At 35.6% G+C, this 18,545-nt stretch overlaps 1 protein-coding gene across 14 annotated transcripts in view; it reads left to right on the plus strand.

Moving 5' to 3' along the window:
* LOC123549771 (piezo-type mechanosensitive ion channel component 2-like) overlaps window positions 1-18,545 on the plus strand; it is a 158,797-nt gene that overhangs the window by 34,124 nt on the left and 106,128 nt on the right. For 12 of the 14 annotated variants that reach the window (XM_053544995.1, XM_053544989.1, XM_053544994.1 and 9 more), the window contains 4 exons: window positions 6,857-6,899; window positions 8,192-8,629; window positions 14,138-14,297; window positions 16,292-16,408. In XM_053544995.1, the coding sequence (XP_053400970.1) occupies window positions 6,857-6,899; window positions 8,192-8,629; window positions 14,138-14,297; window positions 16,292-16,408 (758 nt within the window). The remainder of the gene's footprint in view (window positions 1-6,856; window positions 6,900-8,191; window positions 8,630-14,137; window positions 14,298-16,291; window positions 16,409-18,545) is intronic. The other 2 variants (XM_053544996.1, XM_053545000.1) reach the window with 2 other exon arrangements.

Raw genomic sequence — 18,545 nt, forward strand, 5'->3', positions numbered from 1 at the left:
CAGCATACTTCCATACCTCTGTTCAACTTGGTAATGATTTTCTATAGTTCTTATTAATCCCAATTTGTATGCATACATTACTGTAAAACCAACTGTTTTATCAGAGCTTAAGGTTTATGTAACGAAATAGAGTTGACGTAATTTTGAAAAAAAGAAGATATTTTACAGTTTTGTTACTTTGGAAGTTGCCAAAACTTCATATTTTTGTATTCATTGACAGCAATGGCGCTGGGATAAATTTTCTTGTAGCCAAGCTTTTAGCCAAATGAAAAATCTTTTAGCCAAATCTTATTACCTTTAGCCAAAAATTGTAGCCAACATTGCAGATGGAGTAGCAAAAACATCAGAGACCTTACAAAAGACACTGCGGGAGCCATAGCTGCTTGGAATATATATATTTGAAATTAAATATTTATTTTAAACTATACATTATATTCAACACATCACATTGGATAGGTCATGCAACTATGGTTTGCAGAAATGAGAACTGTTATTAACAACTTTATTATTTTAAAACAATATTTTCTAAGACTAACAGCTTACACAAGTGCATACAAACATACGTGAACATGACTTCATATTGCAATCCAAAACTTATCCTATGTAATAATCTTATCCAAAACATACATTTTAGACCCAGAGTCATATTGAAGCCTGTGAATCAAATCATTCAACCACTGCCGTTTGAATGCACCTGGAGTAGCACTTTCAAATGTAGACTTTTTGGATGGTGGAGTGTCACACAAATCTAGATCTAAAAAGCGTTTTTGACCTTTATTAAACTTAATGACATGAAATTTCATTTTCAACTTCACGCACGTCCATGCACTTCAGAGAATTGGTCGCGTCAAAATAGGCACTTTAATTATTTTTGCCGGCTTTCAATCAATATCACAGCTAATTTGTTCGGTTTTCTTTAATCATCCATGCAATCATCTTTAAACAAACATATGATTGAATCACTCGTGTCAAACACAATAATTTACAAGTTGTATATTCAATTTTTTGCCTACGGAAATGCGCCTTGTCGTACCTCTGAAGAAGATTAGAAAACCATTGGCGAATTTGGTGAACAACAGTGCGAGCCCTGCATTGATGATAGAAAGTAAAAGAAATTTATCAGAAAGGAATCGAATTACAAAATAATCAAATAGCCAGAAATTCCTTCAAGTATTGGTAAATACTTGCATGACAAAACTTAATCAAGTTTGGGTGAAATGTACCTCCAGCATAAATTGTCTGTATTTGTTTATTTATACTGCTTATGTATTCTTTGATATTTATAAGTGTTTTGTCTCAGACAATTTGAAGTTGGGACAGTATTTTTAGAGGAACCTTAGTAGAGATGGATCGAAGTAACTGAAAATTAAAGTTTGATCTTGTACAAAGGTTATTAATTTAACTTAAATGATAGAAATGAGATATATATTTCTGCTCTTCAGAGATGATGTTGATTAAATAAAGGTAACAAAGTGATATGCATGTAAGAATAAGTGCCCATTTTTGCAAATTATAGTTCTTGCATATTTCTACCAACAACATTTGAGTTTTCAGAACAACAATTCTTTTAAAACTTGCTTTTTATACACAATGGCAGCTGAATCTTGAATGACTGTAGAGTTTTTGTAAAATATGCCAGTAGAAAAACTAGAATGTTGATGTCCGAAAGGCAACAATATCATGTCTGTCATTGACTCAAACATTTCATCCAATTAAAAATAAAAGCTCCATACAAAATGCAACACAAGCAAAATCTGTGGTGACAGTTGATCTCATAGTGTGACCTTGACCTTTGAGATAGAGACCTTTGTCATATGGCAATATTCTGTTTTCATTGAGGTAGTATCTCTACCAAGTAAAAAAAAATGTTCAAATTGTATATCAAAGTTATGACCTAAGCAGCATCTGATATGACTTGATCCCCATGTGTAACGTTCACCTTTGAGGTAAGGGCCTAGGGTTTGTACGTAAAACTCCATCTCTCTGCTTATCAAAGTGATTGTCTGGACAAAATTGGACAGACAGACATACACACACACACATACACCAGACAGCCATTTTAATGACTTTGTCGAGTTCATCCCAAGTTGGCTTGACAAAAATTAGAAAACTTGTTTTATTGTTTCACTGGGTATAGAGTCACACCAACACGATTTAGGTTATATGCAATTTCTGGCTTTATATGAAATGTAGTTATAACTGTAGTTTTGTTAAAGGTATACTAGACCAATATTTCATGTTTGAAATATGAACAATCACTATGTTTAGTTACATATAAAGTTAAAAAGTTTATGTGTATTAACAGCACCTTGTTTAAAATAGTTAACACTTATTACAAAATTAATACTACACCACAAACACTGGAAGTTTTTTTTAAGAAATGACTGTTACTGCATGACATTTAATTATAAATTGAGCTGTGTATACATAATAGATTTATATATTTAGAACATTTGTTGAGGATTTTATTCATTTGAAGTAAATATAAGATAAATTTTTTCAGTGAAGGATTGGCAATGGATATCTTTAATGACTGTCACAAATATACAGTTTACCTGTGTTTTACGCTAGGTGTAATATACAGAAATAGTAGGAAATGTTGATACTGATGCAGGCATGATTCATTAGAAGAGAAACATTGATTGTATGAGGCTTTTTATGATGTTCAAACAGATGATCATTGATTAATTAGGAACTCATCTATTGATAGATCGCATCCTGTTTTCTTCATAAGCCCAGGGGTAGTTATGGTAACAGATTGGTCACAAAAAATATATAAAAAATTGCTTGCAAATGTTCCCTGTAACAGAAACAAATAGGTTACTGTGCAATTATTTTGATTAGAAATGGAGTTTTCCAGGCTTGCAGTAGATAAAAAGAATGTACTGTGATAGATACTGGGACATTGGTGTTCTGTTAGAATCATTTCCTTAGCAGATCCTTGCAGGAGTGGTAGGGAAAATCATCAAGCAGTATTGTTCTTTAGGAAAAAAAGTTAAGTCTATCTTTCAAGGGAAGTTAGAATGCTTAAGTTATTTTATATGAAAGCTATTTTCCAGCGATCCATAACACTTGAATGAAAACCACTACAGAAAAATATATTGCAAAAATTGCTAACCATGGAGGTGGCCTTTTTAGTATATATTCACTTTGCTGAATTATAGTATATACCTTTTATACATAATCTGATTTATTTTTCTGGTGTCTTAAATGCACTTTTTATGTGTAGCATGATACCGTCTTTTGTTCCACTGGGAAAAAGTATAGGCATCTTTTTTCAGAATTTAGGAAACACATTTCATTAATATCCAAAGTATATTAAGTCCACTATTTTATTTTGTATTGTCATGGACAAAAAGGACACCATTTTTATCAGATATTTCTAGATGAAAACATTTAAGAATTCAGTGAAAGAAATTTTGTATATAGCAAAAGCTTTATTGCACAATGAAACTATGGATGTGTCACATGATAAAAACTATACAAAGTGAATTTCAAGTGATATCTCACAGTAACTTGCAATATCCATTAATAAAATTCCATAACGTGTCATACGCCAACTTAACAAATACAAACTATTGAAAGGTTTATAAACTTTATTGTCTGTCATTTACAAGGGAGCATGCTATATTAGATTATAATCATTTTTTTTTCTTCTACAAGACAGTTGAATTCCCAAAATACATTGTATGCCATGCAGTTAATTGGTATATCTGTCAAAAACTAATTGCTTATATCATCGTGACCTTTATAAGCTTCCTTTCGAGACAAGAGACTTAAATTATCTGCAAGTCCTAAAAGTAGTAGTCTGTCTGTAGTGCTATGGTACATCCAATATTTAAATCCAATTTAATGACAGTGTATTTGTTTCAGGTTCGACTTAACACCGTTTTTTGACAGTATTTCAGTTACGTAATGGCTGCCAGTTAACCTAACCTGTTACCAGTGTTCCTGGATTCTGTACCAGTACAAACCTGTTCACTGCAAGTAACTACCAACTTCCCCACATGACTCAGAGGTGGAGGACGAATGATTTCAGACACAATGTCTTTTATCGAATCATCAGGGAGAACATATGCCTGGCTCGGGGATCGAACTTACAACAGACCATTGGTCCTTTTCTAAAGATTTTTTTTTATAATAATGTTTTTATTCAATGATTAGTTTTCTGGCATCTGTAAAAAAAGGCGTTTTGTTTCTTTCTGGTGTCACAGAGTCCATTCAGTTTTACTGTAATAAAATTGTACGCCAGTCACAGTTGCGTAACGAAATGTGCAATTCTTGCATGGTTGCATTCTGTGCTTTTGCTTGGTTGCATTCTATGCTTCAAAAGGATCATTTTATAGATTTTATTATCAATAACATCAATACTGCTGTCTCCCGAGTTGCTTCCTCATGTTATCTCCATTATTAACCTGTTTAAGTTGAGAAACTAAGGTGATTAATTTCCTGTTGATACTGTTTACTTCTTTTAATGTCAGTGAACGGTGGTAGTAGTGTGTGGACTTCATTTTCCTGCCTATTCTTGAATGGTTGCGGGTGGGTGATATTACTATTACCAATACAAATTTGATTTCCATGGAAAACAGTAAGCTGATTGTAATGTTCTCCATGCCTTATGCTACAAGATACAGAGTATGGATTTCTTGTGTTTCCCTAAATTTTACCCATGTAGGCAAACCCTATCTGGCACCCTCCATGCCATATGACTCTGGTGCTGTTTATGACTTCTAACAATTTGTGTGTCTTGATTCAAAAGAAGTTATTTTGTCACTATGGAGTATGGATTGTACAGTCTGTCCAGGAGTTTCCTACCTTTGTTCATGTCTTCTGAAATATGGTGCAGAGTTTCATTAATTATTGAAGTAGAAAGTGAGTATATAGGGGATCAGGGTTCGCCTATACAGAATTATTTTTACTACAGGAAAAGTAGCCAGGGTTTCAGACCACTATAACAGGGGGAAATATCTGTCATTAAGGACTGTTGTTCCTAATGGTTTTCTAAGGTCTTGGGGTCATAGAGATTTGGTAGTCGGGTCTTGTGATACAGCAGTTTTGTTTCTAATTTCACCTTTTCCCCAGTATTCAATGTTGTTTAGAGCTTTAGGCTTTTGATGGAATTATATACAGTTTTTGCATATTCTTCACACTGTATACAGAATCATAGAGTCCCTGTATTGTACTAGGGGTCAATATAGCTGTTGTCTTAAGCTGATCTGCAACATAAGATTCAGTCATTTCTTCTTAATCCGGTGTTCCTTTACTTAAATGAAATTTAGCAGAACTTAACCTATTGTTTGTACTTTATTTGGAGACCAAATTCTGTTTTGTGCAAATTGTGCTTTTATGCATTTTTTTCAGCAGAGCTAAGACTATCCAGTTTTTGCAGACAAAATTTGAAATCTAAACTGAATTGAACTATTGCTTATTATGCCCCTGGCATCTACTGATGCGGGAGGCATATAGTGATTGTCCTGTCGGTCCGTACAAGGTTAACCAAATGGGACTGTTTCGTCTAGCATCAATACACCTTACAAGAATGACTTGATACTAATGCAGATGTAACCTGTGACCATTCCTCATCTTCAGACATCACCTGACCTCAGTTTGACCTTGACCTCATTTTGGACTTAGGTTGCTTTATATGGGCCATCTTTTGGTTAACCAAATGGGACTGTTTCGTCTAGCATCAATACCGCTTACAAGAATGAATTGATAGTTAACCAAATGGGACTGTTTCATCTAGCATCAATACCGCTTACAAGAATGAATTGATACTGATACAGATGTAACCTGTGACCATTCCTCATCTTCAAACATCACCTGACCTCAGTTTGACCTTGACCTCGTTTTGGACTTAGGTAGCTTTATATGGGCCATCTCTTGGTTAATCAAATGGGACTGTTTCGTCTAGCATCAATACCGCTTACAAGAATGAATTGATACTGATACAGATGTAACCTGTGACCATTCCTCATCTTCAAACATCACCTGACCTCAGTTTGACCTTGACCTCGTTTTGGACTTAGGTAGCTTTATATGGGCCATCTCTTGGTTAATCAAATGGGACTGTTTCGTCTAGCATCAATACCGCTTACAAGAATGAATTGATACTGATACAGATGTAACCTGTGACCATTCCTCATTTTCAAACATCACCTGACCTCCGTTTGACCTTGACCTCGTTTTTGGACTTAGGTTGCTTTGTATCGACAAGGATGCCACCGGGGGCATCGAGCGTTTATTGAACGCAGCTCCTTGTTTATCTTTAAAACACTTATCTTTTACATAAGGGATAACTTAGTGTGTAAAACTATTATTAAAATTTTCTTTCAGTGTTTTGCATTGTTTACTGCAATTTTATAATCATATTATTACAGTAATACCCACAGTAGTTGACACACATGTTTCTTGAGAAATAAATAAAAGCAAATGGCTTACAGTTATACTCATTACAATTTGTCTGACACAAGTGTTTTAAGGTAACAGTGATACCATAAATTGTATGTCGTTAGTTGACACAGTGTTTCTTGAGATATAAATAAAAGCAGATGACTTACAGTTATACTCATTACATTTTGTCTGACACAAGTGTTTTAAGGTAACAGTGATACCATAAATTTTATGTCATTAGTTGACACAGGTGTTTCCTGACCTTCAGATAAAAGCTTACCCAGGAGAAGGATGACAGTGTTTTCTGCAATCAGCTCACCAGATGATAAAATGATTTTAAATATGAAAGGGTTCAAGTTTTATCCCATGGTCATCTTATTCTAAATACAGATTTGAGTACTTTCGCCCTATATATGTTTTTTATTAGGGGGAAAATGTTACAGTTTTATTTTTCTATCAACAGGTTCTTCCAATGAGAAGCTTGCAAGACAGATACTGTTGGAAAGGTATGGTTCATGCTTCTACATGAAAAGATAAATTGATCATTTACTAACCAAACACGCATATTTTCTAGTACTTAACTCTAAGTATCAAGAAGATATAGTCACAGCCTTTTAGGGCGAAAACAATAATAAAGCAGTTTTTCTTAAATGTCAGAGTATTATGACATAATATGCTTGCAGCACAGCAGTCTTCCTTACAGTTTCATCCCAGTAAAAATAGTGAGCTGTTTGTCTGTTATTTATGTTTGCTCTATATCTTCTTAATGTTGGGAAGATTTTCATAAATTTTTTGTCCATTTTTAACCTCATCAAGACAAGTTCAGAGCACACAACCTAGGTTATTAGGTCCAATGACAAGGTCACACAATCCAGGTCACTAGGTCCAATGTCAAGGTCACATGGTGGTGAATGGTCAAATAACTTAACTTTTTGTCCGCTCCATATCTTTAAATAGCAAGGACGATTTTCATAAAACTAGCAGCAAATATTAACTTCATCAATACGATGTGCAGGATGCACAACCCACATCACTGTGTTCTAGGACAAGGTCACATAAGTGAAAGGTCAAATAGTTCAAGTTTGTTTCACCTAAATATCTTCTTAACCATTGGAAGGATTTTTATAAAACTAGCATTATATTATATATATATTATACCAGATTTATATTATCAATTATTAACCACATCAAAACAACATTCATAGTGCACAGTCCATTTACTAGGTTAAAGGTCAAGGTCACATATGACAGTTCTTTGCCTCTCTCTTTTGACATTTTAGCTTTGCAAAACTGCATGTTCTGTATGATGTTATTGTATTGTATCCATGCACAAACAGTAACGCAATGTCTTTCAAAATGGATAGCCAAAATATCCAAAAAGAACATTCAATTATAACACATTTTACCAATGGCAAAAATAAAAATGGAATTGACACAAATATGTGATTTTTTTACCCCAACAATATTTTAGGTCTAAAATCAGGAACTGTATTTTGAGGTTTGTAATATTCATGCTAAAAACTTTCAGCAAAAATGTGTGCTGACATGAGTCACCTTTTTTGTGCAAGTTTTTCTTTCTGTTTTTGTATGCTCTAAATTGGCAATACCCTAAAGTTTTATATTTTGTTATTCACAGTGTCAGATATACATATTTTATCAGCTTTTTTGCTGTTGGGGATATTCAGTTTTTAACTTGATCAGTGATTGAGTAGCTATAAAAATTGATTGAAGATTCCATTTTGTAGAACAAAAGGTCATTATATACATTCTGGTAATTTTATAAATATTTTATTTTCAGGTTGGATAACGTGGCAACAGTAGACATTATAAGACTGGTTCTCCCAGATGTTGTAGTATTTTTGACTGGTTTACTTATTTACATCATCTGTTACAAACTTTTACCAGCAGAAAAGAACCAGTCTCAAGAACTGCCAACTTCAGTGAAGTCTCAAAAACGGCGGACTGTGAACAGTGTTCTAGACTTCCTAGGAGAATCATTCCTTGTAATAGTGTTAGCCGCTAGTGGGATTATTGTACCGAGTGTAATATCAGCTCTATATTTCCTGTCATTTATATGCCTGGCCACTATATGGGCTCTATATGGACACCTTGGACGGAAGTTTAATGGGTTCCGAATCTTATTACTTTTATACTGCGCAGCTCATATTCTAGTGCTTCATTTATACCAGTTCCAGTTTTTCCAAGCCGAGCTAAATCCAGATAATTTCGTATCAAGGTAATGTAAATTTTAATATATGAAAACACATAATTATTTCGCACATATTTCATTTAGGGGATAAGAGTGTCTTGTTTCAAGATTTGCAGGCATACTAAAATATGAGTAGTTTATATATTGCATATTTATTACAAACTCATTTAAAAACTCCATTAAGTTTCAGTGGAACCTGAAACGTCAATATTTTTCCATATTGACGTTCAAATTTCATATCGGGTGCGTGACGTCATTTGTGCTGTCAGTTTCATGTATGCCATCGCATTTAAAAGTTCTTAAACGACGATATTTTCAATTTTACACAGGCTTAATAACAAATTTGCATCATTTATGTATTAATATTAAGTGTAGATGCGTATGTAATAAAAAGATTATTAGATTTGCATCAAGAAATATGCACTCGTTCTTCGCGGAATAATATTGTGCTCTTAAAAGTCGCGCAGTATTTCCACTGCAGAACTCGTGCATATTTCTTTATACAAATCTAATAACCTATAAATATAATTGACATGTGACATGTTAAGGAATTACACATTGCGTGTAAAATGAGTATTTGCCCAATTTTGACCCAATTGTATTGAAACAGTCAGAATGTTGCCCTCGATAAAATCTTTTAAATGAGTTTGTTGCTGGTTTGACTGAGGTCAGTAGCTAATTCAGCAGGTCAGTTAAGAAGAAAATCTTATAAACAGTCTAGAGGCCATATTTTCTCTTCATTTGTTTAAAACCTGTCTGAATGTCTGTGAATTCTAAGTCTAGTTTGAAACTTGGTTATTTGAGTAAAAAACTAATTCATTTGGTCAATTAATAGAAGACGCAGAGGCAGTATTTTCTAAGTGATCTTAGAAAACTTTGTCAGATTGTGTATTTCTCTGAAATCTAGATTAAACATGAAACTGGGTCAGCCGACCCCTAGCTACAAGATCAAGGTTACACTTAGAAGTCAAAAGTTAACAGGGTCTGTTTCTTGTCTGGTCAATAACTCTGCCATTCATCAAGGGATTTTAAAATTATTTGGCACATATGTTCCCTGTAATGAGTTGATGTGTCATGCGTAAGACCCAGACCTCTAGCTCAAAGGTCAAGGTCACCTTTTGAAACATTTTTTAGCTCCATTATTTGGAGAATAGGGGGGCTATTCTACTCGCCCCGGTGTTGGCGTCGGCGTGACCTTTCTTGGTTAAAGTTTTTCGGCAACCTTTGTTTTTATGCACCCGAAGGGAGGCATATTAGTTTTCAACTGTCCGTCTGTTCGTTCGTTCGTCACAACATTAACTTTTTGCATGAAGGCACTTTACTTGCGAACCACTGCACCCAGGACCTTCAAACTTCACATGCTGATAGTTCTTATTGAGTACACTACCTCTACTGACTTTGGGGTCACAAGGTCAAGGTCACAGGGGCCAACGTTAACTTTTTGCATGAAGGCACTTTACTCGTGAACCACTGCACCCAGGACCTTCAAACTTCACACCCTTATAGTACTTATTGAGTACACCACCCGTACTGACTTTGGGGTCATCAGGTCAAAGATCAAGGTCACAGGGGCCAACGTTAACTTTTCGCATGAAGGCACTTTACTCGTGAACTACTGCACCCAGGACCTTCAAACTTCGCTTGCTGAAAGTACTTATTGAGTACACCACCCTTACTGACTTTGGGGTCACCAGGTCAAAGTTCAAGGTCACGGGTGCCAAAGTTAACTTTTTGCATGAAGGCACTTTACTCGCGAACCACTGCACCCAGGACCTTCAAACCTAGTATGCTTATAGTACTTATTGAGTACACCACCCCTACTGACTTTGGGGTTACTAGGTCAAAGGTCAAGGTCACAGGGGCCAACGTTAACTTTTTGCATGAAGGCACTTTACTTGCGAACCACTGCACCCAGGACCTTCAAACTTCGCATGCTTATAGTACTTATTGAGTACACCACCCCTACTGACTTTGGGGTCACCAGGTCAAAGGTCAAGGTCACAGGGGCCAATGTTAACTTTTTGCATGAAGGCACTTTACTCGCGAACCACTTCACCCAGGACCTTCAAACTTCACATGCTGATAGTACTTACTGAGTACATAACCCCTACTGACTTTTGGGTCACCAGGTCAAAGGTCAAGGTGCTGTGGGGGCATTTGTCACCATTCGTGACAGCTCTTGTTCTGTCATATATTGTTACTATTGCTTATATCTTACTGTAACTTCACATAAACATTGTCCAGCATACAAACAAAGTATATGCAGGGGCTAGGCCCATTATAAGTAAGGTCAAGGTCAGCAAGGTGTTATACTTAGGTTATTTTTAGCTCGACTATTCGAAGAATAGGGGAGCTATCCTACTCGCCCTTTTCGACTTAGAATAAATGTTAAAGTTTGTGTACCATCCCAAATATTTTCAAAGTCCATTGAGATATTGCTTTCATATTTTGCATACTTGTTAACCATCATGATCCCAGTCTGTAAAAAGGAGGAGGCAACTCTATCAAGCATTTTGACTGAATTATGGCCCCTTTTCGACTTGGAATAAATGATAAAGTTTGTGTACCACCTCAAATATTTTCGAAGTCCATTGAGATATTGCTTTCATATTTTGCATACTTGTTAACCATCATGATCCCAGTCTGTAAAAAGGAGGAGGCAACTCTATCAAGCATTTTGACTGAATTATGGCCCCTTTTCGACTAAGAATAAATGTTAAAGTTTGCGTACCACCCCAAATGTTTTCAAAGTCCATTGAGATATTGCTTTCATATTTTTCATACTTGTTTACCATCATGACCCCTGTCTGTAAAAAAGAGGAGGCAACTCTATGAAGCATTTTGACTGAATTATGGCCCCTTTTCGACTAAGAAAATATGCTTATTATAAAGTTAAAGTTTTACTCATTGCTTATATTATACTATCAAGCACTGAGAATAGTTGAGCGCGCTGTCCGCTGACAGCTCTTGTTAAGGTTAAAAGTTTTCCGGCAACCTTTGTTTTTCTGTCATATCTTTGTTACTATTGCTTATATCTTACTGTAAGTTCACATAAACATTGCCCAGTATACAAACAAAGTATATGCAGGGGCTGGGCCCATTATACCCAAGGTCAAAGTCACAAAGTTTTTATACTTGGAATTATTTTCATGTTAGATTTTTTCAAAAGCTTCGTTTATAGACGTATCTTTGGTACTTTAAAAGATAATGACTTGAAATTAAAACTGTTTATTTATAATCATCATCTGCATGTGTGGTTACAATCCCCATAACTTTAATTGTATTTTTAGCTCACCAGAGCACAAAGTGCTCCAGTTGAGCTATTGTGACCGGTCATTGTCCAGCGTCCGGCAGCGTGCGGTGTGAGTCATGCGTCAACATTTGCCTTGTTAACACTCTAGAAGCCACATTTGTGACCCAATCTTTATGAAACTTGGTCAGAATGTTTGTCTTGATGAATTCTAGGTCAAATTCGAAACTGGGTCATGTGGGGTCAAAAATTAGGTCACTAGGCCAGATAAAAGGAAAATCTTGTTAACACTCTAGAGTCCACAATTTAAGTTTCAAACTGATGAGAATTGGACAGAATGTTTGTCTTGATGACCTCTAGGTCAAGTTGGAATCTTGGTCATGTGTGGTCAAAAAGTGGGGTCAAAAACTAGGTCACCCGGTAAAATCAAAGGAAAAGCTTGTTAACACTTTAGAGGCCACATTTGTGACCCAATCTTTATGAAACTTATTCAGAATGTTTGTCTTGATGATTACTAGGTCAAGTTTGAAACTGGGTCATGTGGGGTCAAAAATTAGGTCACTAGGCCAGATAATAGGAAAATCTAGTTAACACTCTAGAGGCCACAATTTAAGTTTGAAACTGATGAGAATTGGTCAGAATGTTTGTCTTGATGACCTCTAGGTCAAGTTCGAATCTGGGTCATGTGGGGTCAAAAACTAGGTCACATCAAAGGAAAAGCTTGTTAACACTCTAGAGGCCACATTTGTGACCCAATCTTTATAAAACTAGGTCAGAATGTTTGTCTTGATGATCTCTAGGTCAAGTTCGAAACTGGGTCATGTGGGGTCAAAAACTAGGTCACCCAGTAAAATCAAAGGAAAATCTTGTTAACACTCTAGAGGTAACATTTGTGACCCGATCTTTATGAAACTTGGTCAGAATATTTGTCTTGATGACCTCTAGGTCACGTTCAAATCTGGGTCATGTGGGTCAAAAATTAGGTCACACGGTCAAATCAAAGGAAAAGCTTGTTAACACTCTAGAGGCCACATTTGTGACCCAGTCTTTATGAAACTTGGTCAGAATGTTTGTCTTGATGATCTCTAGGTCAAGTTCGAATCTTGGTCATGTGGGATCAAAAACTAGGTCACCTAGTCAGATCAAAGGAAAAGCTTGTTAACACTCTAGAGGCCACATTTGTGACCCAATCTTTATGAAACTTGGTCAGAATGTTTGTCTTGATGATCTCTATGTCAAATTTGAAACTGAGTCATGGATAGGTCAAAAATTAGGTCACTAGGGCAAATCAAAGGAAAATCTTGTTAACACTTAAGAGTCCACAGTTAAAGTTTGAAACTCATGAGAATTGGTCAGAATGTTTGTCTTGATGACCTGTAGGTCAAGTTTGAATCTGGGTTATTTGGGTCAAAAACTAAGTCAGTAGGCCAGATCAACTCTGGTTCAGCGATATAGGGCCATCATGGCCCTCTTGTTTGACAAAATTATGCCCCTTTCATACTTAAAGTTTTTTGGAAATCTTCACTTTCTTGTTATAACTTTAGTACAATATAAGATAAAGACTTGAAACTTAAAATGTATCTTTATCATCATCATCTGCATGTGTGGTAACAATCCCTATAACTTTGATTTGTATTTTTGAAGAAATTATGCCCCTTTCATACTTAAATTTTTTGAAAAACTTCGTTTTCTTGACATAACTTTGGTACTATATAAGATAATGAATTGAAACTCAATATATATCTTTACCATCATCATCTGCATGTGTGGTAACAATCCCAGTAACTCTAATTGGTGTTTTTGACAGAGTTATGCCCCTTGGAGTATCTTCATTTTAAAGTAGAGGTCTCTTATTGAGACATATATTCATTTTACTGTCAAATCGCCAAATAGTGGAGCGCACTGTCTTACGGACAGCTCCTGTTTTTCCATCTGCTCACTAAATGATTCATACCTAAACTATTCTGGCATATTTTGCGCAGACAACTAGCATTCTTGGGCACGCTTCGGGGACATTTGTAACTAATAGTGACAGCTCTTGTTTAAATACCTTTTTGTTAAATTCATTGTCTGTAGTATTTCATTCTACATTCATTGAAAGTTTTAATTAGAAAAGAATAGTAAATTGTATTAACAGGTCAGTACTAAGAAGCCTTACATTCAGTAATGTAATGAAAGTTGTTAAATTTTAGAATTATGATGTATAGTCTATCTCAGTGTCATTTTACTTTTTGCCCAGTTGATTTTCTTATGTATTAAACTATAAATCATCTGTTCTTCTGTAGGTTGCTAGGTCTCACTGCTGTTGTTGTAACAGAATGTTCCAGTCCCTCACAAGTATTCTTCTACGACACCTCAAAATGGCCGAACTTCGTCAACCCAGCGATTTTGGTGCTCCTTTACTATACACTGGCATTTGAAGTGCGGCGATGTTGGCATGGAAGGGTATTTGATCCAATTTTACTCATTAGGAATTTTAAGCTTTTTTTAACAAATCCTCTAGGTGTATTAGACACCAGAATTGTTGTTGTTCCCTTTTTGCATCATTACGCTTCATAATCATATAGTCATTTTTTGCATTTATAAATGTTGTTTTCTTATGATGTAATCTCTGCACATGCAATGTATCTTCTCTAAATTTTTCTCTATTTTACTTTATTTTTACATGGGGAAAAAAAAACTTGCTACCAAGTTGAAAATTAATGAAAAAAGAATAGCAAAAGTTCATATTTAAAACAGTTCAATACTCTTAGTTGAGGAAACTTCGGCTTATTAGTCCTCTACCGCTGGACTAACGGAGGGGACTATAGGAATGCCCACTGTCCATCCAAATGTCCGTCTGCAAATCTGGATACTGCAATTGCTCAAAAAGTATTCAACCTAGGTACTTGGTATGTGAATACAGGGTTATATGTAGATACATGACTTATGCTTGTAGGTCATAGGTCAAGGTCACTATTGAAGGTCAAGTAAAAATTGTTCCCGCTCCATAACTTTTATATGCATTGATGGATTATATTGGGGCTACAAAGAAACATTGTCCTGCCCTACTTGACTCAGTGGTGGACTTTTAAAGCCGTACAGATTTAGTTCAGATTTGGTGATTTGGTAGGTCTGTCCACAAATGCTCCAGTTTACCTCCATATGATTCCAGTGTGGTTGACTAATACTGTTGCCAACAACCACATGGGACAAACACTAACAAAGTTTTCCACTGGTAGGGGACTTCTGTATTGCCACTGCAATTATTTACTGGTGTCTAGGAATAAAGGGGTTCTCATATATGCATTAACAACTGAATTGATATGTTTTGAGTGAGAAAGTTATGCTGTTGCTATTAACAAGTTGTCTTTGAAAGTTTTGCCTGATGTTTTTAGTGTTTGTGAAAAAAGTATTGTTCTCAATTGTGAATAAATTATCTTACCTTTAAAGATGGCTGTCTGCATGTTGTATGGAATACTGAAGCCTTAGTATCGTGACTTCAAAAAATAGACATTGAATATGCTAGATTCTCAAAAGATTATTTTAGGAAATAATAGTATGATGTCTAGAGATACTCGATAATCGACACCCAGATATACATAAGTAAAAGGGAGGTTTCAGGAAATTGTTACGCATCATGTCTAGATGCAATATTGAAAGCTACTTGTTGTAAAAATTAGTATTCCTCTGAAATGTGCGAGAAATTCAATAAGCATTTTTGTTAACTTCCATAATGAAGCTAGCTAATGCTCATTCAAACTGAGCATAATTGTGGGGACTCTATTTACGGGTAGTCTTCTAGCAATCTTATACATGCTTAAATATATTTTAAAAATATAATGAACTTCTCTTATTCCTTCCTACCTGAACTAAAAACTTTGTTTTCAAATTTCTCTAGTTAAAAAAAAATGTCAATTAAAATTAGTTGTAATTCACATGGGCTGGTAAAATTTCACCTGTAGGTGGATGGTTAAATGCTGTATGTGGTGTAAAGTAAAGTTATATGTTAAATAAGTGATATATGTAATATTTTATGATCTTTGAGTATATAATGCATATTTTATGTGATCGAGGGCTGCCAATAAATGGGAGGCAAGAGCACAAATATTTAACCTGCATATATAGACTGGGTACAGGAGTAAATTTGTTTCATCAAGCTTTTGTATTCTGTATTAATTGCAGACATATGTCTTCACTGAAAAACTGTTAACCGCAACAAAAATAAATTTTAACTGAGAAAGGTCAGCAAAGTTATTTGACTGTGTTTCATTTCTGTTGCAAAATTATACCATGTTGGACAGAACAATTGTTTTTATTTATTAATAAAACCTTGTGCAAAAATATGAAATAGAAATGGCCCAGTTTTCTGGTAATGTAAAGTATTACGTGTTTCAGTTAACAGTTTTGAGTTTTTTTGCAATGTTGAGCGCTGTTTTTACCCGCATGCTGTGTTCTAGGTAGTTGTATTGGATGATGTAGACGGTGAACAAACCGAGCGGAAGCATTTCCGACGCCGACACAAGAAGGGAACGGAGCGTCAGGTAGCAACCAGTCTGGACGAGAGCCAAAAAGAGGTTCGGTGGAATATATCGTGAAACTGTATCAATATTGTCCTGCACTTTTTAAAATTCTTAGTATTGAGTTATGGTACTAACTGTACTAACTTTGAAATACTCATAACATGCTTCTTGCAATATCGTATCAATCTGATAATTCATTTGAGCCGTGCCATGAGAAAACTAACATAGTGGGTTTGCAACCAGCATGGATTCAGACCAGCCTGCGCATCCGCGCAGTCTGGTCAGGATCCATGCTGTTCGCTGTCAAAGCCTATTGCAATAAGAGAAACTGTTAGCAAACTGCATGGATCCTGACCAGATTGCGCGGATGCATTTATGGCACGGCTCATTTATATTCTTTCAAATTTTGCAACAGTATTCTATGCTGAGAAAAACCTTTTTTTGCATTTAGTCTTTGCCTTAGGATTTTATGGCATAAGTAGGAATGTTGCATTGAATAAATGCATGTAAGAGGCATGTTACAGGAACACACAGGAGCATGCAAATCCAGGCAAAGTGTAATGATATATAGATTTTTACATAAAATGTATGCATGTTGTGCTTTTTCTGTTGTATATGTATTAATTAGTATTTATATTTATTGTATAGCCTAGGTAAATGTTTGCAATATTTGTCTGTTTGCATGAATTATTTGTATGCAGATAAAATTTATTTAGCAAACACTTATTTTAGTAGGAAGAGTACCTTCCATCCGTCTGTCTGTCCACACTTTTCTTCAAACTACAACTTCTCTGAAACTGTGTGGTTGACTAAAGTTGACTTAAATGTGCCTTAGGTAGTCTTCTTTCAAAATTATTCAAACGGTTCTGCTTGGTTGCCCAAAGGGGCCAGAGCTAAAAATAGAAAAATCTTCAAACAACATCTAAACAGCTTGTCCATTTTAAAATAATTTCATACATACGGTCCTTCGATGACCCTCTACCAAGATTGTTACAATTATACTGATTTGTCAAAAAACATGGTTCCAAGGGGGCATGGTCACTTTTCCCTATCGTATGTATATAGATGAAACTTTAAAAATATTCTTGTATAAAATTGCTGGCCGGATTTTAAAATACTTTCACAGAAATGGTTCTTGTGTGACGCTATACCAAGAGTGTTCCAATTATTCTGATTAAACAGCAGGCCTAATTTTAAAATGATTTTACTCAAATGTTCCTTTAACCGCCTCGGTAGCCTAGTGGTAGAGCGTCCGCTTCGAGTGCAGGAGGTCGTGGGTTCGATCCCCGGCCGCGCCATACCAAAGACGTAAAAAATGGTATTAGTAGCTTCCTTGCTTGGCGCTCAGCATTAGGGGATAGTGCTAGGACTGGTCAGCCCGGTGTCAGTATAATGTGACTGGGTGGGGTATCATGCCACATGTCTATGGCATGATATTCCAGTGAGGCAGCACTATAAAGTTGGGCATTCACTCAGTGCTCACTGCTACAAGTAGACATCGTCGTTTATATGACTGAAAAATTGTTGAAAAAGACGTTAAACCCGAACACACACACACACAAATGTTCCTTTGGTAACCCTTTACGGAGAACGTTTGAATTATTCTGATTTGTCTAAAAACATGGTTGCCAGGGGGCATATTGGTATATAGTGGAAACTTTAAAAATCTCCTTGTCAGAAATTTAAAAAATCTTCTTGTTTCATATTGTCTCAAGGTATCCTTCGTCATTATTCCCCCAAGCACTAACCCAACCTCCTTCCCACATCCGCGCCACCCCTTAACACACACATGCACTTATGCATGCATACACACTCGAGTCCCATCAGTATCTAGGTAGTAGAAACTTTTAAAATATTCTTTTTTAGAAAACGCTGGCACTGTTTCAAAATCATTTCAAAGATATTTTCCTTGTGTAAACATCAGCCAAAACTGTAACTCAGGTGAGCGATCTACAACTATTATGGCTCTCTTTTGTCTGTGTATGGTTACTTCCCTTGAGTACTTGAATATGAGTTTCTTTGAAAAAAATGTAACATGATATCTATATTTGGAATATGATTACTTTTCCTGTTTAAATACAATTTTGCATGTCAGCTGTCTGGTTATGCTTAAATTAGGATCAGTGTTGAGTTAGAAATAATCTTACTTGTGAGGCACATTGCATATTGGCAGTGAATGACCCCTATAGGG

This window comes from Mercenaria mercenaria, chromosome 6 (genome assembly GCF_021730395.1).
Source record: "Mercenaria mercenaria strain notata chromosome 6, MADL_Memer_1, whole genome shotgun sequence".
NCBI lineage: Eukaryota > Metazoa > Mollusca > Bivalvia > Venerida > Veneridae > Mercenaria > Mercenaria mercenaria.